Source organism: Alternaria alternata (assembly GCF_001642055.1).
Source record: "Alternaria alternata strain SRC1lrK2f unplaced genomic scaffold CC77scaffold_1, whole genome shotgun sequence".
NCBI lineage: Eukaryota > Fungi > Ascomycota > Dothideomycetes > Pleosporales > Pleosporaceae > Alternaria > Alternaria alternata.
The window spans coordinates 39450-63976 of NW_017306190.1; the positions used below are offsets into that span (position 1 = coordinate 39450).

The 24527-nt window shown below is 50.7% G+C and overlaps 6 protein-coding genes across 6 annotated transcripts; 3 read left to right on the forward strand and 3 right to left on the reverse strand.

Moving 5' to 3' along the window:
- Positions 1 to 1299: 1299 nt before the first annotated feature.
- Positions 1300 to 8098, reverse strand: CC77DRAFT_924916 (ketoacyl-synt-domain-containing protein; the record flags this gene model as incomplete). The annotated part of the gene is made up of 5 exons (XM_018533829.1): positions 1300 to 4379; positions 4444 to 5765; positions 5817 to 7112; positions 7187 to 7629; positions 7775 to 8098. The coding sequence occupies 5 exons, from the start codon at positions 8096 to 8098 to the stop codon at positions 1300 to 1302; spliced, it is 6465 nt and encodes a 2154-aa protein (XP_018391073.1).
- Positions 8099 to 9450: 1352 nt separating this feature from the next.
- On the forward strand, positions 9451 to 10667 carry CC77DRAFT_1055782 (cytochrome P450; the record flags this gene model as incomplete). Its single annotated transcript, XM_018527845.1, has 2 exons — positions 9451 to 10451; positions 10505 to 10667. 2 exons carry the CDS (start codon positions 9451 to 9453, stop codon positions 10665 to 10667), a joined length of 1164 nt encoding a protein of 387 aa, XP_018391074.1.
- A 2081-nt stretch (positions 10668 to 12748) lies between these two features.
- On the reverse strand, positions 12749 to 14523 carry CC77DRAFT_1068132 (hypothetical protein; the record flags this gene model as incomplete). The annotated part of the gene is made up of 5 exons (XM_018529075.1): positions 12749 to 12889; positions 13138 to 13337; positions 13513 to 13542; positions 13594 to 13611; positions 13710 to 14523. The coding sequence occupies 5 exons, from the start codon at positions 14521 to 14523 to the stop codon at positions 12749 to 12751; spliced, it is 1203 nt and encodes a 400-aa protein (XP_018391075.1).
- Positions 14524 to 15548: 1025 nt separating this feature from the next.
- CC77DRAFT_1089648 (hypothetical protein) lies at positions 15549 to 17783 on the forward strand (the record flags this gene model as incomplete). The annotated part of the gene is made up of 1 exon (XM_018529482.1): positions 15549 to 17783. The coding sequence occupies one exon, from the start codon at positions 15549 to 15551 to the stop codon at positions 17781 to 17783; it is 2235 nt and encodes a 744-aa protein (XP_018391076.1).
- Positions 17784 to 17844: 61 nt separating this feature from the next.
- Positions 17845 to 20490, reverse strand: CC77DRAFT_1015035 (siderochrome-iron transporter-like protein Sit1). The gene is made up of 4 exons (XM_018523946.1): positions 19819 to 20490; positions 19298 to 19755; positions 18703 to 19240; positions 17845 to 18633 (listed from the first exon to the last, which is right to left on the reverse strand). The coding sequence occupies exons 1-4, from the start codon at positions 20255 to 20257 to the stop codon at positions 18254 to 18256; spliced, it is 1815 nt and encodes a 604-aa protein (XP_018391077.1). The 5' UTR covers positions 20258 to 20490; the 3' UTR covers positions 17845 to 18253.
- Positions 20491 to 22547: 2057 nt separating this feature from the next.
- On the forward strand, positions 22548 to 23968 carry CC77DRAFT_687 (hypothetical protein). The gene is made up of 3 exons (XM_018532766.1): positions 22548 to 22801; positions 22874 to 23121; positions 23191 to 23968. Exons 1-3 carry the CDS (start codon positions 22694 to 22696, stop codon positions 23726 to 23728), a joined length of 894 nt encoding a protein of 297 aa, XP_018391078.1. The 5' UTR covers positions 22548 to 22693; the 3' UTR covers positions 23729 to 23968.
- The last annotated feature ends 559 nt before the right edge of the window (positions 23969 to 24527 follow it).

Consider the following 24527-nt stretch of genomic DNA (forward strand, 5'->3'; position numbering starts at 1 on the left):
TCCGTAATAGATACGGTACTTCATCTAGTTGACGAGCATGCTTTTCAGAAGCGGTGTACGACGATAAGAGATGAATTTGTGATAATGCCGGCCTTTAACGGTGCTTTCTATTTCGGTGTACTGTCGACGATACACTGTGACTCCCACTGAGCTGTTCACCTCATTGATGGGAAGGATGGCATGCAGAAAAGTGTTCGTTATAAAATTTACACTAAGAGTCATGTGATTCACACCATTACTGCTCTTGAGAGATGAGAACACCCTGTGCAACTAAGATGACAAGCTGCATCGACTAAGATGAGTATCGATCGATTTTGACTACTACCATGGCTATGCCCAAAAGTGTGTTTTGCTCACACAGACACCTCGAGAATCTCAAAGAGAAACCGGTAACCCGGCTCCACTTGATCTCTCCACTCCTTGCTCCCTGGTTTCAAATGCAAATCATGGATGTGTTTCACCCCTGAGATTGGCAGAAAGCCGCATTCTACCCCAGACTTCTCCAGCTCCTTAATGAACAATTCAGATGTCTTGAACGGAACAATCTCGTCTTCTGTACCATGAATCACGAATGTAGGGACATCGTAAGAGCCTTTCCTCACATGAGCCATGGGACTAATTGTTTCGACAAGCGCTGGATCGGTTTTCGAGGCCAAAGCTTCGTGAGATAGCCCATGAAGCAGGACGTTTAATCCGATACCTTCTTTAAGAACGGCAAAGATCAACTCCGAGCGTGGATCGCCTGGCTTGATCCAGCCTAATTGACTACTATCCATCATCGTTCCGTAATTTGTGATGGGCGTCTGTGGCAGAGACTGCATGATCTTTTCCAATCGCATTCGACGGGCGGGGAACTGCCCGTAATGCTTTTCACTATGATGTTTCTCTAGAGAACCAGACTCAAAATCGGTCGGTCCATAGAAACCCAATATCGCAGAAGGGGGTGGTAGATTTAGCTCTTTGGTAGTCCAGGCAAGGCTCATAGCGAGGTGGGCTCCAGTGGACCATCCAATCGAGACGACGCGAGTTGTATCAATAGATATGCCGTATTTGGCCGTGACCGCAGAGAGCTTCGTCTGGATCCAAGCATACGCATCTCGAACGTCGGAAAATGGTCCTTCAATGACGTTGACCTCTGGTACCAAACGATAGTCCACACTGATAGGAAGAATGTTGTGCGAAAGCAAGAACTTCGTCTGTGCTGGTCTGACCGCTTTCCGCGACAGTGTCATGTGGCCACCTCCGTGAATCATTAATGCTGGACGATGTTTAGTGAAGATCAGGAGCACATATGAAGGCTCATTTACCTACAGGCATTGAGCTGGTAGACGGAATGTTCGGCAAGTAGACGTCCGCTTCGATCTCAACCCCATCGATGGATTTATAAACAACGGTCTCGACACCAGTCACTGGCGACTCTATTGAACGAGGCGGCTCTGGATATTGCTGGGAAGAAGCTACCAGTAGTCGTTGAAGATTGCAATCAGGTAGAGTGCTCTGGGAAAAAGTGGCACTAGGAAATCCAGCTTGATGCATAAACTCCATCCAGACTGCTGGAGGCTGAATAGCATGTGTGGCGTCGTTCGCCAACCACCAGCCATCTAGCAAACCAAAGACGGCCTCATGCCAGTCGAATATCGTCGTAATTTCGCTGAGCACCAATAAACCGTTCGAGTTCAGCATCTCCTTGATGCGTTGGCATGTATCAGTCCTATTGGCTGTCGCGTGAACGCAATTGGTGCTGATAACAACGTCGAATTTCCCGAGCATATCAGTGGGAGGGTCTAGTTCCAAATTGAGTGTTTTGAACTTCATCCATGGGTACTTGAACTTCTTAGATGCGTTCCGAACAAGTGTTGAGGATATGTCCGTGAAGAAGTACTCGATGGGATGATCGATTGCGGTAAGTGCTTCACCAAGACGCGTCGTGGTGCCACCCATGCCGGCACCCACTTCGAGAATGCGAACTGGGCCGTTGGCTTTCTGGACCATGCGAACCATAAAGTCGACAAGCACTTCGGTCAGTGTGGCGAACATAGGAGCTTTGGTGTAGAAGTTGCCAACGATCTCTTGGGACTTGCTGGTGCCGAAGAGAAGTTTGACAGGGTCTTCCGTTCCTGTCAAACACTCTGCAATCTTTGGGCCAGTGAGAGCCATGAGCTCAGCCTCGCAGCTGTATTGCGGGAAATCGACGATGAGCTGTTGCAGAAGCTGGGCGGAAGGCGCAAACGTGCATGGGCCAGTTGATCGGACGTAAACGGAATTCTTCTTCTTGATAATGCTGTGCTTCTCGAGAATCTCGTAGTACCTTTGGACCACCTTGTTGTGCTTAGATTGATAAGTGAAAGGAGGTAACTTCTCTCCTATTTCGATAGTCTTGAGATCGATGCCTAGTTTCCGGAACCCTTCAACGAGATAGGCAAGCAGTAGCTCATCTTGACGAGCAGCGACCTTGGCAAGATACTCTGTGAACCGGCAAGACGTCGCATATTTCTGGAGTGAGGACTCTGCTTCCAAGAGAGATTGAAATGGCTCCGTGATGCCCGCGGACTGGTCAAGACCGCTTGTAGAGATAGCGGGTGTTCGTGAGGTTGGCGGTGCCAAGAATGAGGAGCCCGGCTTTGATGAAGATATCCCAACTAGCTGCATGAGCTCTTTCACAGAAACATCAAGGAGAGTATCAACGCCGTTGAGTTCGACATCGAACTCATCGGATATACTAGATCCGAGTTCCGTTGTAGAGAGGGAGTCAAAACCGAGATCCTGGAGAAGTTGGTGTTCGTAGATCTGGCTGACATCTGCACCACATAGCTCTGAAATGAGTTCGAACAACTTTGTACGTCGTAGATCACCAGAAGATTCCACAAGACTCTGGTCAAAACTTGGATCGGTCTTCGATTTTAGTTCGAGCACCTCAGATACTGGTAACGGAGCGGTCGCGGCCTGCTTCGCGGATGGCGTAGCGCGCTTTTGATTGGTCTTAGTGGCGCCAGGGAATATTATCTGGCTTAATGCCCCAAAGCTCATCGTCAAAAGCTCACCAGGTGAGACAAGTTTTCCGAAGCGTTCACTGATCTCATCGGAGAGCTCTACCGCTGCTAGTGAGTCGATACCGAGATCACCAATGCATGTATTCGAGGCAATAAAGTCTGCCGGTGCACCAGTATACGTTGAGATCATTGTCTTCAATGGAGCCTCCCTGTCATCCGAATCTTCTTCAGCGACCGACGATGCACTGGAGAATCCAGAATCGCTGTCAGGTGCTAGCGATGTAGGCTTCTGGACTACGGTAGGCCTAGAGTTCTGGAAGGAAGGTATGGGGATGGAGAGAGACGGACGTGGAGCCTCTTTCGAACTAGCCCTCGATCCATTAGCTGAATCCAGAGTTCGCTCAAGCTTAGAGATCTCCAGACGATGGAATTTGGCGCCAATAGCTGTCATGGCTACCTCGCCAGCTTTTGTTAGAACAAAGACGTCACCGGTCGCGTGCACATCATCGATGAGGGTGAAAATGGCGTAGACGCTCCATTCCTTGTGGACGTCAAAGTCGCAATGTCTCGACATGGTAATGTTTTCGAGACCCGAAGCCACAAATACTTGGCCAGGAGGACAAGCCTTGCTGCTGTTGATGAGCAAACCAGATACCTGAATGAACGCGTCGATGGAAACTGTGTCACAGTGCTTCGTCACAGAACTTTCGTCGCCTCCAACATGGCTGCCAGGCATCCGGATCTCCGCCAGTGCCTCATTCTTGTCTATGACGATGCTTTCGATCCCATGAAAGAAGTCGGCGTAATCGACAACCTTTGAGAAAAGCTTGTATGCTCGTCCACCGTTGAGCTTCTCTGCACTTGGACTGGATCGAATAGAGTCAAGGCGGTCGGCTATGAGTCGCTTGTATGTGGAAAACCGAGGGTTCTCGATCAAAAGCATTTGACCTCTGCCATGGACAGTTGCCCGTGTCGAATGACTTGCAGAGCCGGGAGAACTCGAAAGCGTAAACTTCCAGCTGTGCCTAGTAGTTTCATCAAGGCTCAGGCTGACATCGCGGTCTAGGTTGACGCCCAAAGGCGATTCAAATGACAGATCCTCGAACGCCAGCGACTTGGAGTTGAGCTCGACTCCAAGCAGTCGTGCTGACATGGCTGCGCACTCCATATACATTGAAGCAGGACAAAGCGGCCGCCCTCGAACAGCATGTCCGCTGATGACTTCGCGGAAACGACTGGCCGAATTGTTGATGGCGAACTTTTCCGTACTGCCATTTGACCCAACATGACACACCAATCGAGTGGAGATAGGGATGGAAGCAGCCTCTGGCTTTTGCGAAACGAGAGTGGCTATACTTTGTTGGAGTTCAGTAGCTCTATCAATGTTCTCTGTAGCGGTGAAGGTACCAAGTCAGTAGACATTTCACAAAAATTTTGTACAGTTGCAACTCACCTAGCCATGCTTTAGATCTCTGGAACTGGTAAGGGGGCAACCAGATTGGCTCTACCCCAGCATCGGATGGAGAGAGGAAAGCCCACGGTGTGACGTCGATTCCTTCTTTCCACAGTTCAGCAGTGCTTTGAGAAAGAACCTCGGTAGGATGAACAGCACTAGCCGTCTTGATGCTGTAGAACGAATGGATTTCTGACTTGGCACTCGCACGCTTGACCATGGGAATGATAGACGAATCAAACCCTGCTTCGAGCCAGATGCAACCCCCTAGTCGCTTCTCTATCCGCTGAACAGCGTCTACAAAGTAGACGGGTTGTCGGACGTGCGATACAACATGCTCAGCAGTGATCGAACTAGTATGTGCTTGTGTACATGGCTCGATAGGAATGAAAGCTTCTTTGAAAGTTAGTGATTTCAAAGATTGAGCCAGGTCGCTGCGGATCGGCTCGGTGAAGGCAGAATGGAACCCATGGGTAACGTCAACCCTTTGACTCTTGACACCCTTGAAAGAAGGGTCGGTAGCCAGCAAGTTCTCCGTATCAGCCACTGCAGCCTGGGTGCCAACTACAACCTGACTGTTGGCAGCATTGAAACAAGCAATTTCTAGGTTGTTGCTGCCAACAGCTTTAACTATGCGCGTAACAACAGCGATTGGTGCAAAAATCGCAAGCATAGTGCCTCTTTCCGGTCCCCATTTAGTTGCCATGAGCTGCGCTCTCTTAGCAACAAGCTTAAGAGCATCCTCGATAGAGAGCACACCGGACACGGCCAATGCCGTGAGCTCCCCAAAACTGTGTCCAATTAAACAGGCAGGTCGAATGCCGGCATCCATCCAACATTTAGCGCTTGCGTATTGAACAGCCATGGTACCTGTCTGCAACAGAACTGGGTCGGTGATGATTGGAGTCTGGAAGATAGCTGGGATAATCGACGGACAACCGAACGTGACAAGGATGCGCTCACACTCCTCGATGTAGTGGCGTAGCCTAGGGATGGACTTGTACAGTGTCTTCGACAGACCGACGGTCTGCTTGCTTTGACCAGAGAAAGCAAGTACCACAGGTTTGGATGAGGGCGTGATGTTGCATGGTCGAATCGTGGCGGAGATTGCTGTTTGCAAGCCTGCAATCTCGGAAGCTGTTGTGATACAGGCCACCGAATGACGCTTGCGTCGCTCAGATAGCGTGTAAGCAAGACTAGCAAGGTCAGGATTCTCTCGACTGATATACGACCTAAGAGACTCCGCGTAGGCTTTGAGACTCTCGATTGTATGAGCCGACAATATGATAGGGTATCGAGTACCTGCAGGGAGGCGTATTTGTCTGTTCCAACGTATTAGTCTTAGTCTTGCGAAAATTGATGTGTAAACTCACGCTTCTTCATTGCTCTTCCGAGGCCCTTCACATACAACGAGCGACGCATTGCTTCCTGCCGCTCCGTAGTTGTTGACCCACGCTGCTTTGAAGGGCACCTCCCATTCTTCCAAAGTCTTTGCGATAGCAATCTTGTCTTGGCTCAGCGAAGGAATCTTCGGGTTCAGGGAGTTGAACAATGCGTGGGGTGGAATGGCCTTCTTCTGCAACATAGCAATAACCTTGAGTACTCCAGCAACCCCAGCGGCCGATTCTGCGTGACCGGTATTTGCTTTGATGGAACCAAGATACATCTTAGTAGGTCGATCTGATCCACCAAACACGTCCCTGATGCTGCTGACCTCAAGAGGGTCGCCGGCTTGCGTACCAGTCCCATGAGCTTCGACGTATGACACATGGTTTGGGCTCATGCCGGCACGCTTGAGAATTGACTGGTACAGGCTGACTTGGGCTGAGGGTTGAGTGACTGTCAAAGACGCAGACAACCCACCTTGGTTCGTAGATGATCCCGGAATGACACCGAATACCTGGTCGCCATCTGCCAAAGCCTGTTTCAAGGGCTTCAGCACGATCATCCCAGCACCATCTCCACGACAGTACCCATCTGCCGATTGATCGAATGGCTTACATTGACCAGTCGGACTGAGAAAGCCAGCCTTTCCCAGGTTCAGGTAATTATGCACACCGGAGATGATGTTGACTCCGCCAGCGACCGCCATAGGACACTCGCCTGACCAGATCGATTGGCACGCGCGGTTGATAGCGACAAGAGAAGAAGAGCAAGCGGTATCGATAACTTCCGCGGGCCCAGTCCAGCCATAGTGATAGCTGAGTCTTCCGCAGAGGAATGCGCGAATCGTACCAGTCGCTGTATATGCAGTCGGAGCATGAGCACCAGTGTTATCCGTGTACTCGATGAAACTCGCTCCGATGAAGCAGCCGACCCTGTCTCCGTTCTCACGAACATGTCTGCGGAGATAACCCGCCGAATCCAAAGCCTGGAACGTCAGTTCCAATAAGATCCGCTGCTGAGGGTCCATGCTGGCTGCCTCCTTGGCGTTGGAACGGAAGAAAGCCCAGTCGAACTCATCAGCCCCATCGATGAAGTTGCCGAACCACTTCGGCTTCCATTTTTCATTCTGGAGCGCCCGAAAGCTCTCGTGCATCGGAACTCTGTCATGGCGGATCTCTTCGCAAGTCGATGTGCCAGCGGCTAGAAGCTGCCATAGTTCTTCGAGGTCGTTTGCTCGTGGAAGTCGGCAGGAAACTCCTGTGACGGCGATGGCGTCTTCCGGACTGATGACATGCGTTAGCGTGACGCTAACTTAAGCGAGATAAGCCTCTCTCCAACATCCTTCCAGGCAACTTACTATTTGTATTCAGCCAACCTGGCTTCCTGAATAGCGGTATGAGCTTCCACTTTCGCCACCCGCAAACGGGCATTGTGGAATGGCATGAGAGGCACCGGGTCTCCAATCCCAAACAGCGCGAATGTATGGGAATCAGTACCGCTTCCCGCCAGGTCTTGCGCCACCTCTTTCAAGAGCCGATACCACTCGCATCGGGACGCAAGAATCGTATTGATTGCCTCATATGTCAACGAACAGTTATCCAGCAGCTTGCCATTCAAGTTCGATCGCACAGGAACTTGCAGCTGACTTGCATCAGGCAACGTCATCTCATCATGCTCTTGACATAGATCAAAGAGCACTTTAACTAGAGGCGCATTTTCTGGGTTGTGTACTTTGCCGCGGATGTGTATGTCTGTGACTAGTAACCCTTGGTCACGAGCTCTGTCGGCCACCTTCATAAGCTCAATTACCGGGCCAACGATACTTATCGTTCTTGGGTCGGTTATTGCGGAGATGTAGCACTAAAGTGTGTCAGTACATGGCTATAGCACGGAGAAGACAAAAGCTAGATGCGCTCGGCTTGTGTCCACCACTAAGCCGAGTCACGATCGTGTAAATGCAGCTAACGGAAAGGCGATAAGAAATTCTTGCTGGGAACAAAGATCGAAAGTGACTTACGCCAGGGATGCCCTCCACGAGCTCCTCTCCTTGCTGAGAGGCTCTCAATCGTACCGCAATGGTCGTCGCTCCTTCAATCGACTCGTCGTCGCCCAACTCACCAAACGCGCCCACAGCAAAAGCCAGCCGCAGAGCTTTGGTAGCAAGACGAACCACATCTTCTTCGTCTTTCGCGCAGGAGATGGCAAAAGCTGTAGGGAGGCCTCCGCAATATCCCTGGGCACCTCCGCCATTCCTCAGACTTGACAGCATTTGCTCATGCGTGAGCTTGTGCAACTCCAACAGCTGGAAGTATTGGCAAATCTGGATAACGACCAACAATGGCAACGCCAGAATCCCTGACATGGAGCTGGAAACTGGTCCAGCTATTCCATTGGTCATCCATCGCTCTAGACTGACGACGTGTCGTTCGCCTGACTTGAGGTTGGCAATGTCCGCGTGGCCCTTGCAGAGTGTGTTCCACGTGTCTCTCAATGATGTGATGGCCTCTGCGAAAGGTTGAAGGAGAGGCGTTTCAACAATGTACCTTTGTAACTGCTCGAGGTACGCCTCTGTGGGAGCCTTGCTCTGAGGGCAAAAGAACGCCACAGAGGGCGCAAAGTGGCTGGATTGGCTGCGCATACCGAGAAAAGAACCTGGATTCTTTGAGAGAATTCTAGAAAAAGGCGAGATGTTGAATCAGACGATGGATCGTTATTCTCACAAGCCATGATATTCCATGTTGGCTATATACAATGTACTTCTGATATGCGAATCGTCGTACAGAAGCCTGGATTACTCGTAACACTCTTCAAAACGGACCTACTTACACATCCTCTACGATACAGAGAGTAGAGACTGTCCTAGAATGTAACTCATGGTGGATACAGTTTTCCTCGCTTGTCTTGATCAAGTCTAGGGTTGCACACAGTGCTGGCGAAGAGACGCCGAGTAACGACCGCACATCTGGCCATGCATCCAGAAAAACACCGAGTGCGAGGGAGCTGTCGCGTGATGTCGAATGAAGGTAGTGATATCCCTTATCGCAACTGAGTAGCGGTCAGTCATGGGTTGAGATAACCCGATAGTTATGAAACCAGATGGGCGTTTTGATTATCATTTTGTTGATCCGGTCTCTTCTCTTTTCTCGTGGAGCTCTTTGTGATACCTCCGTACGGTGAATCTCAGTATGGCAATTATACTACTTCTTCTTCGTATCGTCTCTCTAGCAGTAAGTTGGATTATGGCCATTGCAATTGTACTGACGTTCTAAGCCTGGCTAGATCGCGTCCATCGTCGGATGGCTGGTGTACAATGTCCTCTTTCACCCACTTCGAAAGTATCCGGGTCCACTCTTGTGGCGAGCGTCCCCTATACCCCGCATTCTCTCCAGATGGAGGGGTACCACGGTGTTCGATGCGCACCGCCTTCACGAACAATATGGTCCAGTTGTGCGCTTGAGCCCCTGGGAATTAAGCTACACGTCCAGTGACGCATGGAAGGGTAATTGCGACCTTGTTCTCGTCTGAGTACAGTCTCATTAATTCCATCAAGATATCCACGGGACAGGCCACTCCGCACCCCGAAAGCCTCTACCGAAGAACCCACTCGCTAACCCTCCGCCCATGTCAGGCGAGCCGGGTATCATCGACGTTCTAGACGACGAGAAGCATCGCGAACAACGCCAACTTTTCAACCAAGGCTTTTCTACTCGAGCACTAAAGGAACAAGAGACTTTGCTACGTAAGCATGTCGACAGACTGGTTGCAGCAGTGCAGTCACGCGCCGATCAAGGTCTCGAGACAAACATGGTAGATATGTTCAACTTCCTGGCCTTTGATGTTATGGGCGACCTTGCCTTCGGTGCATCTCTGGGTCTACTAGAGCGGTCAGAATACAACAGCTGGGTACGCGTAATTGTCGCGACTATCAAAGTCGTCACCATTCGCATTGTAGTGTTCTACCATATCCCATTTGCATCCCAGATTCTGCCGCTGTTAGTGCCAAAGTCTATGAAGGCCAAGCGAGATGCCCACATGAAGTTTGCCGAGGACAGGGTGAGAGAGAGACTGGAAAGAAAGACCGATCGTCCGGATCTCTGGGGCTTGATCACCGGTGGACTTGACGGAAAGAAAGCACACCTCTCTTTGGACCAAATGGTCGGCAACGCTGCCCTCTTCATGGTGGTCGGCTCAGAAACCACGGCAACCGTGCTATCAGGAACGCTATATTTACTCCTGAAGAACCAACAATGCATGGAAAGATTGAAGAAAGAGATCTTCGACAACTTCAATTCAAAGGAAGACATGACCATAGAGGCCTTACCGAAGCTTACGTATATGACCGCAGTGCTAGACGAGGCCATGCGAGTCTACCCCGGTGCCCCAGAAACTTTGGCGAGATTAGTCCCAGCAGGAGGAATGCAGATCTGCGGCGACTATGTCCACCCTGGCGCTACGGTGTTCATTCTCCATTACCCAACATTTCACTCTTCACGGAATTTCGTGCGACCAGATGACTTTGCTCCGGAGAGATGGCTACCCGAAGGCGCCGTGGAATTCGAGAAAGATGATAAGAAGGCCTTCAATCCATTCTCAGTCGGCCCACGCGCTTGTCTTGGAAGAAAGTGAGTCCACCACCCCTGCTGCCTTTATGCACAGACCTAATCTACTATCACAGTTTGGCACACTACGAGTTGAGGCTGGCCTTGAGCCATTTGCTTTGGGACTTCGACTTTGAGCTTGACGAAAAATGCGACGACTGGTTGACGCAAGAGACATACTCTTTCTGGCTGAAGCCGCCACTCATGGTCAGAGCTCGAGCTGCCCATCAGAAGCCATAATGTTACACATGATTTCGAATGTAAATTGGGAATGAGATGCCATTGAAAGTAAACATGCCAATATATCTCGGCGCTCTCGATGGTGTCGAGTCACCCACGCATCGTCTACGTCCATACTTCCGTGGTGTCTCTTCCTATGCAATCTTCAAATAAGCCCGATATCACTCGCTGTCACATCCACAGGACGCGTAGAGCAAGCAGTATCTCTCGCCGAGTGATAGTTCGTGATTTGAGAAACACCATGATCTTCCGGACCCGCAATTTTCTACCTGTCCTTTGATACCTATCTTGACCAACAGATAGCAAGCTCTCAAGGTAGAAGGTGTGCCGCACGGCTTTGATCTATCAAGAGCGTCGCGAACTGCGAGGAGAGCACACGCCGTCAAAGGTCCGACACGCATGCATCGTTCTCGGATTCTGTCTCGTATCATTCGCGCCTATCGCGAGCCAATTTTTCGCCGTCGCAATCGCGATTACCGTACTTGTAAGATACACACTTATCGACCTTCCGTAACCGGTTTGCGGCAGTGCTGTCTAGAAGCCTCTCTTCGTATACGTGGCGGCGAAATCTGTTTTCGAGGTACAAAGAAGCTCGGTTTTTCTCTTTTGACCGAATGCCCGAACAACCTGGTACGTAGCGGAGTGCCATGATTCAGGAACACAGACCATGATGACAAGTCGTCCTCGCAAGGCGCGAGAGGAGGAGTTTGATTAGGGGAATTCTTTGTTACAAATGATCGTGACGTGCTGGTGCGATATAGTCGGATCATGCAAAGCGCGCTGCGAATGGATGCAGCTAAGATGCTGTTACGTGCTTTCGTGCCGGATCAAATCCCACGAGTGTTCGCGGTCAAGTCTCAGCCCTGATTTACGCATTATTGTTAGCTAGGGTTGCGAAAAGAGTAGAAGTCGCAAGACGCTACATGGTGCAGAGTGGAAAGAATGTGCTGGGAACAGCGCAACGCGGTCGTCGGCAGTTCGCGGTCAAACACCCCAGTAACCCCACAACCTTCGGCGATTTGGGGACGCGTCGTAGCTTGTCTGAGCTTGTGTTATCAACATGTCTTGGGTGCGTAGAATCTCCGATGTCGGAATGTGGAGGCTGTAGTGTCAAGCGTCGCGTTGTTGCGTCGTCGCGTCACTGCGTCACCACATCGTCGCATTGTCGCATTGTCTCTAAAGAATAAAGAAAAGCCGATCCTAGCGCATTCGAGAGCAAGGTCGGTATCCAGTCGCATCAATCATGGTACCACTACCTTAAAGAGATAAACTGAACACCGCTTTAGAGCAAGGTACTTATACCTACTACAATAAAGCGAGGCAAGACCCTCCTAGGTATAGATAGAGAATCTAGAAGTCTACAATGCTATTAATCTTTCTAGAGTTTCTTCTTAGAAGCTAACGTAGGCGGTAAACTAGGGTATGTTATTCCTATACCCGTTCGAGTTTTCTATTGTATACGGTGGTACCAGTCCATGTACTGACAAAGATACGGCGACATGATAGAGTGGTCGGCACGCCTGCCATTGGTGACATCAAATTCAGTCCATGCGTCTTTCGCTAAACGATATATTTGGTGATGCTATTCCATTCCAACGCACGCATACAGAAGAACAATCGAACTTCTGGGGTTGCAATTTGGCTTCATTATTGCAGCTAGAGCGGCGCTGCTGACAGTCTCCTCAAACCACCCCTTAACGGAATAGCGTTTCTCCAAGATTGGCGAGCATTCTAACCCCTTCAAATTGAGTTGAGTGTGTCACGTCATGTCATGCTCAATGGTATTCTTGACAAGCTCATCCACATTCTGACCGCGAGCGAAGCTTAATATAGAGAGTAGGATCTGTTTATTTCGGTAGCTCGTTGAGCGGCTTTGCGCCTTGGCCGGCCACCCTAGACAAGAGAAAAACCGAATGGGTAGAGATAGTAAGCTCTACTTTGCAGCTTACATTAGCTCCTAATAAGAGAGATTATAGGAATTAATAGTATTGTAGGCTTCTAAATTCTCTGTGTATGTCTATATAGCTCTAATGCGCTTCGTTGTAGTAGGAAGGAGTACTCTGCTCAAATGAGATGTTTACCTAGGTAGTTTCTCTCTTTGGCGTAGTGCGGCCCTCGTTCTCCTTGCCCTTTGGTGAAGTTGGCGGTGCGACAGAGACAACACCGGACATCTTATAGTTGTCATCGTCTTCTTTCTCGTCTTCAAAGATTTTTATCATTTTCTACGATGCGATTAGTGGTGTTCTTCAGCGTATAAGACACAAACAACCATATGTCATTGCTGTTCCAAATAGTTGTAGGTAAACCTTCTACTCCCTAAAGAAAACGTGAAGTCTAATCTACAGATCTAGCTCGCGTTCTTCTACATTGTAGTTGTAGTGCAGTCATGCTAACATGCAAGTGAATCTACTTTGGGCGGGGTGCAAGAGCTTGGGGTACTGTAGGAACGATGGAGTACGATATAACTCACGCGACGTTTTGGCTTAGGGCAGCCAGCCTGTCGAACACGTTTCCCTGGCGCTTCAGCATCGGCTTCGCTTTGACGCTGCTCATTTGATAGCCTCTGGTATAACTGCACCAGCATGTTCTCATAAACTGGCTTGTCATTGGCGTACACGTTGGGAAGAACGGTGTTGATGAGCTCGATTTGCTCTTGAATCGTCATGGCGACTACAGATAATCAGCAAAACGATATAACGATACGACGATCTTAGCAGCACAGAGACGGTCATCATGTGAGATGAAAGGCGAAATCTCTAAGGCAAGGTAGGCAAGCTATAAACAAAACTTTGAACAAAGAATAGAAATGTTGCATTGCTGAGGAATAGAGGCTCGATTTACATACCGGCCTGTTGCCTCTTAGGCTCTTCGTCGTCTGTTGGTCTCATTAGCAATATTTTCGCGGAATACCAACTATGGAACACACCTTCTTCATTCTTCTCCACTACATGATTTAACGTTAGCGATGGTTCCTTGCTAAGCAGTTTCGTGGCGAAGCTAAGATCGGTTTCGTTGCCAAACAATCGTCGTTGAAGAAGGTACGTGCAATGATCCAGAGAGTGTCGATGCATACATGCATGAATTCATAGGTTGGATTCTTGGCCAACTTGAACTTTGGCAGACAACCTAGCACTACTGGCGAGAGCAATGCTTGCCGCCCTGTTGACCATCGAGCATAAATGGGTGGCCGATTCTGAGTGTTGTAGAAATGGTTGTAGCCAGTGCGATCAGCGTTCATGAAAGGACAGAAGAGAATCAAGCTGTGCTTGTACGCTCGCGCGACTATCGCAATGTTGGCCCCATCCGGGAAGACAAGGCTGTTGCGGTCCGCAGGATGGTACAGTGTATAGTTGTCGGATACTTGTGTCTCTTTCGCGGAGATTGATGCAAATGTCGCTTTGACGTCCGCCTCTGTAACCACCTTTGTGATGTCACCGTATCTACACTTCACGCCACGAGCAGCAAGTGCCGCCGCAAGCGCCCCCGCCGGAGACCCGGAAAATTGCCACTTGATTCCAGGGCCAGCTTTGTATGTGATAGGGACGTGGAAGACGCCACGATAATCCGGTCGATTGAGATCGAACTCCTTAGTTATCTTTGGGGTCGGAGTTTTCTGCAGACCTTCGACGGAGAAGGGGTGGGGAGCGCGCTTCGAAGTCTGTGAAGATGTGGACAGTTCCGTGTAAGAGATCGAATAGTGCTTTGGGCCACCTCCTCCCCGCTCCAGGCGTTCAACGAGATAATTGGGAGGTGGAGGACCGTTCGTGCGCAGCTCGGTCTCATGTGCATCCAATGAAATACCACCGATTTTCCAGCCATGCTTTTGAGGGAATTCTTTCGGAGCGTAGGGCGCCATATGAAGACGTATGATCGTTCTTATCGCTGCGAAGTGCTGAGGTGTCAGTAAATGCAGCAGTTCTACGGAAGAATGTTCGTGGTACTTACTTCCGCCTTGTGACTTTAGGTGGCTTGTTATCTCCAAATGACAAACGAAGGTTCGTGAAGTTATGTGGGGAGGCCACGCAAACAAATACTGATGATGAGCTTACAGAAGCAGTGGAAAGTTTATGAAAAGCTGCGTTTGTTCTCCGAGTGACGGATCATACGCTTTGGGTACGAGACAATCTCACTCACCTGCAGACTGCGTAGCAGAGGTGAAAGAGACTTTGGACCCACTTTTCAGCCAACACTCGTGGACAGAATAGCAGGGTTCCAGCGCTGCGTCACAGGAGATACCTAAGTAGGCATCGTCAGCCCGGCAGAGTGACTGATTGCGGACGATTGCCAAGCAGGTTATGCAATGATAGTCATCTCGCCCGTGTCTCATGATTCGCGGTTTGCCATACGCTTCTTAGAACTCCAGTTGACAGCAATTTGCGACATGGACGAAGACCCGCAGACATGCTCAGATTAGCGTAACGGTGTGACTGTCGGTGATAGTGAGAAGTGGGCAACAGGCGGTGCGTGATCTTACCAAGCGCACCTGCCTGTAGCAGAACGCATTCTTCCCGTTTGCAATGACGCCACCACCTTCACATGCACCAATCTAGTTCTTGCAGGTAGAGACTCCAATGAAAATTACACATCTCTCGTTTCCCTCTCCTTCTCTTTCTCTTTGCCTTGTAAAAGACACCAGAACATCTTCTCAACAAGCACCAGCGACTCTGTCCAGAAGTTTGTGCAACTCAGCAAGAGCGTCTCTGCAGTTCGTCTGCTTCCTTTCTGCAGCTCAACAAATAGCTTCTTGTCGGTCTCCAACTATCGATCGGTGGAGGTAGCCCGACGACTCCCATTGTGTACGTTCTCTTCCAGATCGGAACGGATGCGTCCGTGTATCTATCAGCCACTAATTCCGTTAAGCATCTTTCAGCTGTCGCTTTGATGGCCTGGATTCCCCCGAACGCGCCGCCGAACCTGCTGGCCCGTGTTTCCGCTGAGCAGTGGAACGCATGGGCTGACGGAGCTCCCTTGGACATCGCTTCGCAGCGGCATTCCCAACAGCAGACCGCGTATGCATTCCGCCTCAACACCACCTTCAGTAGTCCGTCCGAATCGATCGAATACAAGAAGGGAATGCAAGGCCAATTCTTAGGTCTGACGGAGAAGGGAATGGCCAAGATTTTCATACGCGGCGTCACTGAGGGAGACGGCTTCAAGAACCGCCATGTTCCCCTCAAATACCTCGATAAGGGCCCTTTGTGGCAAGATGATGTCAACAAGTGGCGTTTAGACGTCAAACTGCCAGGTCATATAGTATTCGACAAGGGAGACTGGACTTCATCACCCTTGACCGACACAACTGTACTCGGCAAGACTGTCAATCTCCTCATATCAGCCTTTCTTCACTCCCCCGCGCCCGGAGATGCCGAAAAGATTACAGACTATATCCGCAGATGCAGCGTCCCGAGTCTCACCATGATTATAATCAAAGGTATCAAAGATGCTGGTCTCTACAACGTTCTATCAGACGCGGACAAGGAATTCACACTTGTGGATCTGATCACAGCCGCTCGGATTAGGGTTGTAGACCGGAGTCCTTCGGATCGGGCTGGGGTCTATGCGAGGTTTCACAAGTCCTCCCAAAATGTCGAACACTGGAAGCCACACTCACGCTATGCTTACGTTGGCAAGTCAACCGATTTTGGCTTGGGCTTCGAGTCACATCTCCACTCATCTTCAAAGTACGGTGATCTGAGCCGGAATTCCGAGTCGCTAGATATGATCGCACTCTGTGTCCTTTCTGCGACAGCCAATCCTGGAATGTTCTATCTTACTGAGCAGCTATTTGTCTGTCTTTGGCAGACCTACAAGCCAGACCTGACAAGCCCGACTACTACGGATTCAAGTTTGCTAGTATCTAGCAAACTTGCGAACTACTACACCAACATCTCAGACGAAGTATTTCGCATGACTGGATGGCATGGTTTCATCGGCCGTGGACTTGCTTCGAGTGGCATTGAGTACGGAGCGAACTGCAGCTCGCCATTACACGAGTATGGAGTGCTTGAACATAAACAACTCCTCATTCGGAGCGACGAGAACATCAGAGACAATAAGACTGGTTCGTTCATACCTATGGCCATATATCGATGTGCCGAACAGGTCTCAATCCCGGCCGGCTTGAAACGAGTTAACGTGTTCAAGTACTGTGTCTACAAGAATGGTGAGCGTGAAGAGGTTATCAGCATCAGCTTCCGCGCTAGGTATGGCAAGAAGGGGGATGTTCACCTCCCTCCTCCTGGGTCGGTTGTTAACTTCGTTATCGAGGTCCGAAAGGATGGAACGACACACCCACATGCCTGGGCACGACTTCCAGCCATTGGTCCATTCACAAACTGGGACCAGGCAAACTCATTCGCAGTCCGTATCGAATGGGATTTTCCAGTATCCTCTGGGAAGTGGCAATTTGCGTATGTTCAGTCCAACACCAACAAGGAGCGAACCGGCCCCCAATTACCAGGATCACTAAAAAACTATGCTAAAGCCATAGCATTCCTCCAGTGGCTAACCAATGATCGACCAAACCACAATTATGCTTGGATTCCCAAGACTCATGGAGCAGCACTTGTCGTACAGACCGAGTACGACTTCATGAACCAGACCATTCGGTTCCAGGATGCCAAGAATGACATTGTCATGCTGTCTTGTGGCAGAAGATCCAATGACGATATCATCGCTCAAATGCTTCGACCAGAATATGGGCTCACCCGAGTAGCCGGTAAAAATCGTGGCTCCTCTTGTGATACCTGTAGGCTTCTCCCGTTCTCGACCAAGGCCAAAACCTTTCCAGACAGGGAATGCGTTCCGGTAAAGCTCTTTGCCGACCTGTGTACGAACTGTGCATTGCTTGGTCTCCCATGCTGCACATTCACCGATGGCGTCTACGACAAGCATGTACCACACACGCCTGACACTAGACTTGCAACAGACAAGGCGGCAGCGGCTTTAGTGGGCATGCCTCTGGCCGTTATCCCCCAGGAGTCGCAATCCTTTACTCAGCAGTTGAGGACCATCGAGAGTGACAACCAAAATGATGATGACGGCAGCGACTGCGGAGACGACGACCTTGGCGAGAGCGACGATTCTGGCGAGAGTGACGACGACGACTTTGAGTAAAATCGAGTGGTAGAGTGTTTTTGAGGTGGATTGTAGGTGTGGAGGTCTTTCAGTTTTTGAACTTCATCTTGTATATTAGCAGCCGACAGAGGCACTACTACACTCCTTTAGCTTCTCCAATACAGCTGTACAACACCTGTACATCCTCATCCCCTTGGTCGTGCTGAGGAGATGCTTCGACATTCTCGTGATAGTGTCTTCCTACACTCCAACACTCGAACACTCGCCATTGACGTCTTCCATAGTTACGTGCACACATCTCCCTCCAATAGGAATTGCTTCGCCATGGTTTTCTGACGCAATTGAGCCCTTGGAATGTGGGCGTGACTATACCAACAGCTAATTGTCATGGTGTCAACAGCACTAGCCACAGGCACCACATAGCTACCACCCTCCCATTATCTGAAGTCACAGAAAACATCCATTAATACTGCTTACGGTAAACGCAGCGTTCTAGGTCCCAACGGCACTCAGTGCCTACTATCGAAGCCCCCCACATCAGCACTCTCCTCCGCATCCTCCAAACTCTGCTCTTTGCCCAACTTCGGGTCTCGAATGACGAGCGAGAAGGCAACAAGAAGCACTGCCAGACAGATGCCCGCAATGCAGAGTAGCCTCTGCACATGCCGATATGCCTCTATCACAGCAGTACGCTCCGCCGTACCCACGGGATACGAAACCGCAAAGGTGAACGGATCGCCGTAGACGGTGGCCGCGAGTGATGCATCGCCGGTTCGTCGGACCAGCTCATTCGGTATGATTTGCTGCCACATGGCGCCTGAGACGGTGTTGCCAAGCGCGCTTCCAATGTTGTAGGTAGCGAGGTAGATGCCCGTGACGATGGCGACATCTATCATCAATGGTCAGCATTGCGTATCATTGATTCAACGGTAAGCTACAACGGAAAAGAATCACTTACGCTCGTGCTTCGTTGCAGCCTGAATGCTCGCCTGCGCAGGATACGGAAACATACCGCCCGCGATACCCAAGCATATCTGCGCGCCAATGATGCCAGAGTGCGACGAATCGCCCGAACCACCACGGTAGTGGATCAGGAGACCAAAAGCCACCACGAAGAGACATGTTCCTGCAATGATGAACGGTTTCAGGCGGCGGACCTTGAAAACAATACCACCGAGTATCAGCCCAGTGATGACGGACGTGAAACTGTACAAAGAGCTGATGCGAGTCGCGCTCTTGACAGATTCGTCAAACGCAACGACGAGTACGGTGTACAGAAAGTCGCCTTGCATGGTCCATGCGAAGTTCAGGGTACAAGCAATTCCCAGAGCACCCCAGACTGCACGGTCCTTCAGCAGATAGAAGGGAAGCATTGGATGCGGTGCTCTCCTCTCCCAAATGACGAAGACGGGAAGGCACAGGAATCCGATGACAAGGGGGGCAATAACCTTGGCCGTACCCCATTGTGACTGTTCGCCACCCGCAATGGTAAAAGGCTTTTCAACAAGTCAGTAAAGAAAACATCCAACAAGTGCAAAGGTATGCCAACTCACCGTCAAAATGCAGCCAAACACAGCAATCAGCAGCACAATGCCAGGAACGTCCATCTGCCAAAAGAGCGCCATTAGCAGATTCTTGACGCTACCGCCATGGACCTGATACGGTGTCTGGTACTTGTCGAGTGCGCCCGCCTTCCGGGCTTGTCGACTCGACCACATGAGCGAAGCAACTAGCGGAATGCAGCACACAGTGTAGATGATACACCACATGCCCACACCCCATCTCCAAGTCGTCTTGATGAGCACAGCCTGGCTGACGTCTCCGCTAACCCACGTGTTGATTAAGAACGGGATGGCGGGGATATAGGAGAAGAAGAGACGAGAGCGAAGGGATGTGATATCCGCTATGATGACTTCGATAAGAACGATAATAGTTGTGTACCCAATCTGGTAGAAAACGGCACCTGTAGCAAAAGACTCGACATCTTTGCTAGCAGCCTCGATGACCGTTCCTACAAACTTCCGTGTTAGCAACAACGGTAGGAGGAGGCGGAAATCTCGTCACTTTGACCTACCGAGTATGTAGAAGAAAATAGAAAGAACGACGACTTCGACACGGCCGAAGACGTCGGCAATTTTAGCTGCAGTAGGTTGTGCAGCAGCAGCAATAACACTCCTCAGAACGTTGATGGTGGCCAAGGTCGAGTGCTCCTGGAATCCCGCAGTGGCATATGGCTGGTAAGTGTACCGCAGCGTGCCGTCCAAACCATATGCATACGCGACGAGGAAGATGCCGAAGAAGATGCAGCAGCGGTTGATGAAAGACGTGTGTGCATTGAGCGCTTCGATACGTAGGACACCGGGGGACTTTGCACCGGACAGTGCTGCTGGAGACTGAGGCTTCTGGTTGGTGGCGGTGAAGTCGCTTTCTTGCTTGGCACGTGAGTCGAGGCCCGTCACCGTGGTGCTGAGCTGCACGTTCTTGTCAACGTCAGCATCGCTATGGTGAGACATGGCGAGTAGCTGGTTGGAACGCGAGGTTGCAGTGTAAGAGTATACTGGTCTCAGCGTGTGCTGCGAGGTTTCTTATTTGTACCAATGCTGCGCGAGTCGACCATAGGTAGGTGAATGCCCAGGTGGCCTGACATGGTTTGAATTGGCAAACAACTCCGTACATTCACCATCACTTTTCCTCTCTGGGAACATGTCCCGAACCACCGGAAAGCTTCTCGTACATGGCGATCCAGTGAAATATCGTGCATGCTGCCCTGCATGAGATATAGCGTCCAGCTAAGACTGATTGATAAGATTAGATGCAAATTTTCGCTGGCTTGGCGTCAATATCCGAAGATCCGAAACTCGGGAACAGCCTGGTCGAGACCTTGGCGGTCTTTCTTTGGGAGCTACAACGGATACTTAGCTCAATCATGCTGGACGGAGCATCGGATTGAACTCGATACATCATGGAACGATGTAATTCTCGCCGCGTGGCGCACACCTCGAAAGTATCGTTGCTAGCGTACCAAGGGCAACAATGACTCGAAATTACCGCCTTGTACTCGTATTGAAACAAAGATTATCTTGCTACAAATAGCACTACTGTTAGCCAAGTGCGTTACAAGCATCCAAATCATCTTACTTGCGTGAGTTGAAGTAAAAGAGCATGAGAGGTGATTAGTGACAGCCTTTAGACAAAACCTACCTTTCTCGCTATTCGACACTGGGGGATGCTCGTGAGCCCGGGGCGGATCTGGAGAGACGAAGATCATCTTGGCCACTTCGAGTAAGCTTTAGCGATACCTGCATGAGGTGGCGATCTTGGGTCTTGTGCAGATTTTGAAGCTTGTCGCAGTCTAGTCGATTACAGCTTCATACGGTACCTCCAATGTAGTGATTGTCGTTGTGTCCACAGTCTTCCGCACAGTCAGTGAAGAGGAAAAATAGGTATGTGCATTTTCACCAGAAGCAAATGCAACTAGCATGGTGAGAAGTTATCAGAAGCCTGAAGCAGACTAGAAACGTGTCACAAGGGAGCTCGAGCATTATGAGAACGCATCTCTTGAGTGTCGCTACAGTCCTTTACTATAAAGTCTTGCCGCGTCCCTGCTAACAATCTCAACTTGTTCAGCAGCTTAATCCGCAATGCAGAGTGCATGACGGTGCGAAGTTTGTCGACGGCGTCAATGAGACTACACAACCACACCGTAAGCAAATGCATGGAGGTTTCATCGATTGATCCTAGTGGAAATACCGTCGTGTAGTCGGAGCAGTAGAAGGACACAGTAATTGCAAGCTTCGCGTACACTGTGGCTGCAGGATGATGTGAGACCCGATTTGCTGAGGATGAACGTACGCCACGGGCGACGATTTTGTACACTAAATGATGCGAGGCTAGTGCTTACAACGCCGAGGGATGATATGTTGTGAGTCCTCATGGAAACTTCTTACGCTTTCATCTGCACCATTCAGCTTCAGCTTTGGCTTGTGGAGATCAAGCAACGATCTGTGTCCGGGGTTGCTGATGCGTAGGGCCAGGGTACTACAGCTGGCTTACGGTGGTAAAGCAACCCTGCCAAATGCGTCGAGTTGAGGAAAATGCTCTTCAGAAAAGATGCAGACTACCAGACGCAAACGGTACTCACAATGCACCCAGTATGCTCTGAACATGAGAATGCATGCAGCCTGTGTCGATGGGACTCAGTCAGCACCGTCGTCCAGTGGGTACACGTGCGAGACATGGCTGTAGCGAGTCTGGGTGCACTTCATGCCAGGATGCCGCCGTTCCCTACCCTAACAGTACACAGTATCGTGCTTGCGAAGCTGCAGTCAGCATTGCTTCTGCTGGAGAATACCCGTTTGGGCTGCTTAGCGAAACTCGTGCGTTCGGGTCGATAAGGGCCGCCATCAGCAACAATGTGGCCGTTGTCCGTCACAGTTGCGACTGAATTGTCATCCGCGGTTTTGGTTGACACTGTAAGCAGACACTGTTGGCAGGCTGAAAAGTCTAACGTGAGGAGATGGCCAGGTCCATGATGAGTCGCCGGCGTAACACAACAGGCACATGCAGGCGTGCTCATGGTTGCAGCAATGCAGAGCGGTTGAAGGCCGCAAACCGTGTATTGGGGTCGTCTAGATGGCCTTTGCGCCACCATCTGCATGGCTGTTTAGTTTGACCAATCCGGTTGGGCGTCATGGCAGCGGGAGTGAGCACCTCTAAGCTCCACCCCTACCGTTTTGCTGGGTTATAAGGCCCAGATGTCCAGCTGTGCGTGTCGTGGAGATACTTGAGCCTTGGTGCTGCCTCGACGCTGCGACTCTCGATCTGCGTCGAATCCGCTACGGGGGCTATTCGGTGCTTTGCAAGGGCTCAGTCAGTACTTAGCAACCCAAAGTAGCGTGGAGCTCCTCGGTCGCGCTACAGCCGTGTTAGCCAGCAACGTCGAAACCACCATGGACTACTCGTACTTTGGCGGGCCCCAGCAGCCCTACAACCAATTCCTGGGCATGCAGCACTCGTTCGCCCACGGCGCACTCGACACAGACACGACGCAGAGCATTGTGAGTAGGGGCGGCGGGCGTGCCGGAAGACCCCGCAAACAGCCTTAGTAATGTGACCTGACGCGGCACCAGGAACCTCTCGACCCCGGACTGTATCCCACATGCTACGATGCCTTTAGCCTTAACAACGGCCTGCCCACCCCCCAGCAGGGCTCTCCGGAAAACATAGCAGCACACACCCCCATGCCTGTCGGCAGCGTAGACTCTGGACTGGGCCCCGAACTCGAAGATGGCCAGCCAAACCAGACGCGAAGCAGCAGCGAGGAAAAGGACAACCTGACGCCTGCCCAGAGCAGGCGCAAGGCACAGAACAGGGCAGCGTGTGTTTTTATTCCCGTCCCACCCGTACCGTTGTCTTGCGGGCAAGAATGCTGACTTGGGTGTCACAGCCAGCGCGCATTCCGCGAGCGCAAAGAACGCCACGTCAAGGAGCTCGAGACGAAGCTGTCGGCCCTCGAATCCAGTACCCGCTCCCTCCAGTCAGACAACGAGCGCTTGAAAGCCGCGCTGCATCGCGCCCGCACCGAGAACGAGATCCTGCGCGCTACCAGTGGCCATTCTCCCGCCTCCTCGCGCCCCGTCTCTGCGAGCTATCCCTCGCCCGGCGCCCATCTGCCCGCAGAGGATGACGACGAACAGGAGATGGATTACAGCGTCGAGTCGCTGACCAACGGCTCCGTTGTGAATTCTGCTGGTAGGGAACATTCACGCACCAAGGCCAAGGGGAGAGAGATTCCCGCTGCACAGGCCTGGGATTTGATACAGTCGCATACGCTCGTCAAGCAGGGTCTCGTCGATGTGGCTGATGTATGTGAGCGGCTCAAAGGGAAGACGACGTGTGATGGTCATGGACCTGTGTTTGCAGAGAGCACCATTTGGCAAGCAGTCGAAGAGTCGCGTCGATGCGGCGGTGATGAACTTATATGATGGCTGGACTGCTGTTGCTGCCACGTTCTTTCTTCTTGTCAATACCCCGTTTTTTTCTTCTTTTCTTTTCTGTCTTTTCTCTACCATTTAGGCTGGCAAGTTTGCTTTGCGGGATTTGGGCGCTTTGGGCGTTCGGCATCACTGTAGCCTGATGAGCAGTCTTGTGAATTAGGACGCTCGAACTATCAGGAGGCAACGATAAAAGGCAACGTGTTTGCACTTGCGGAAAAAAAGGTCATTTGTTGCAAAGTCTCTGTTACTCGTTCCTTCGGGGAGAGATGAGGCTTCCAAAAGGTCTCAAGTTGAGGTAAGAGTACAATCTCGACTCGAGACCTTTTCGGAAGCCTTATCTTTCCCTTGCTCCCCAAAGGAACGAGAACAGAGACACTGTATCGAACAACCTTTTTTCTTCTCGATACAGTGTCTCTGTAGTCATCCTATGGCGCTTGATGTAGGAAAACGAAATCTAGGAAATTAACATGTTCCTGATCCGTCACGTCTCCATTGCTGGCGCTTACAGGAAGTACAACAGAATCTCTATGAACCAAATTACATGTTTATCCTCACAACAACGTAGCGACTTCATCGCCGCGAGACAATACAATGAAACAAAGACACACTTCACCAACACCGCCCACTACTCTTCCCGCTCCCAACATTTCCAAGTACTAAACAAACATGCCAAGGAATACTGTACCAAAGCCTATCAGAAACCCCACGCTCGCTAATCACCCGTCATCCTTGACCAATATTCAGAAGGGGTAATACGTGTCAAAACAGCCTACATTCCCCGCATCGA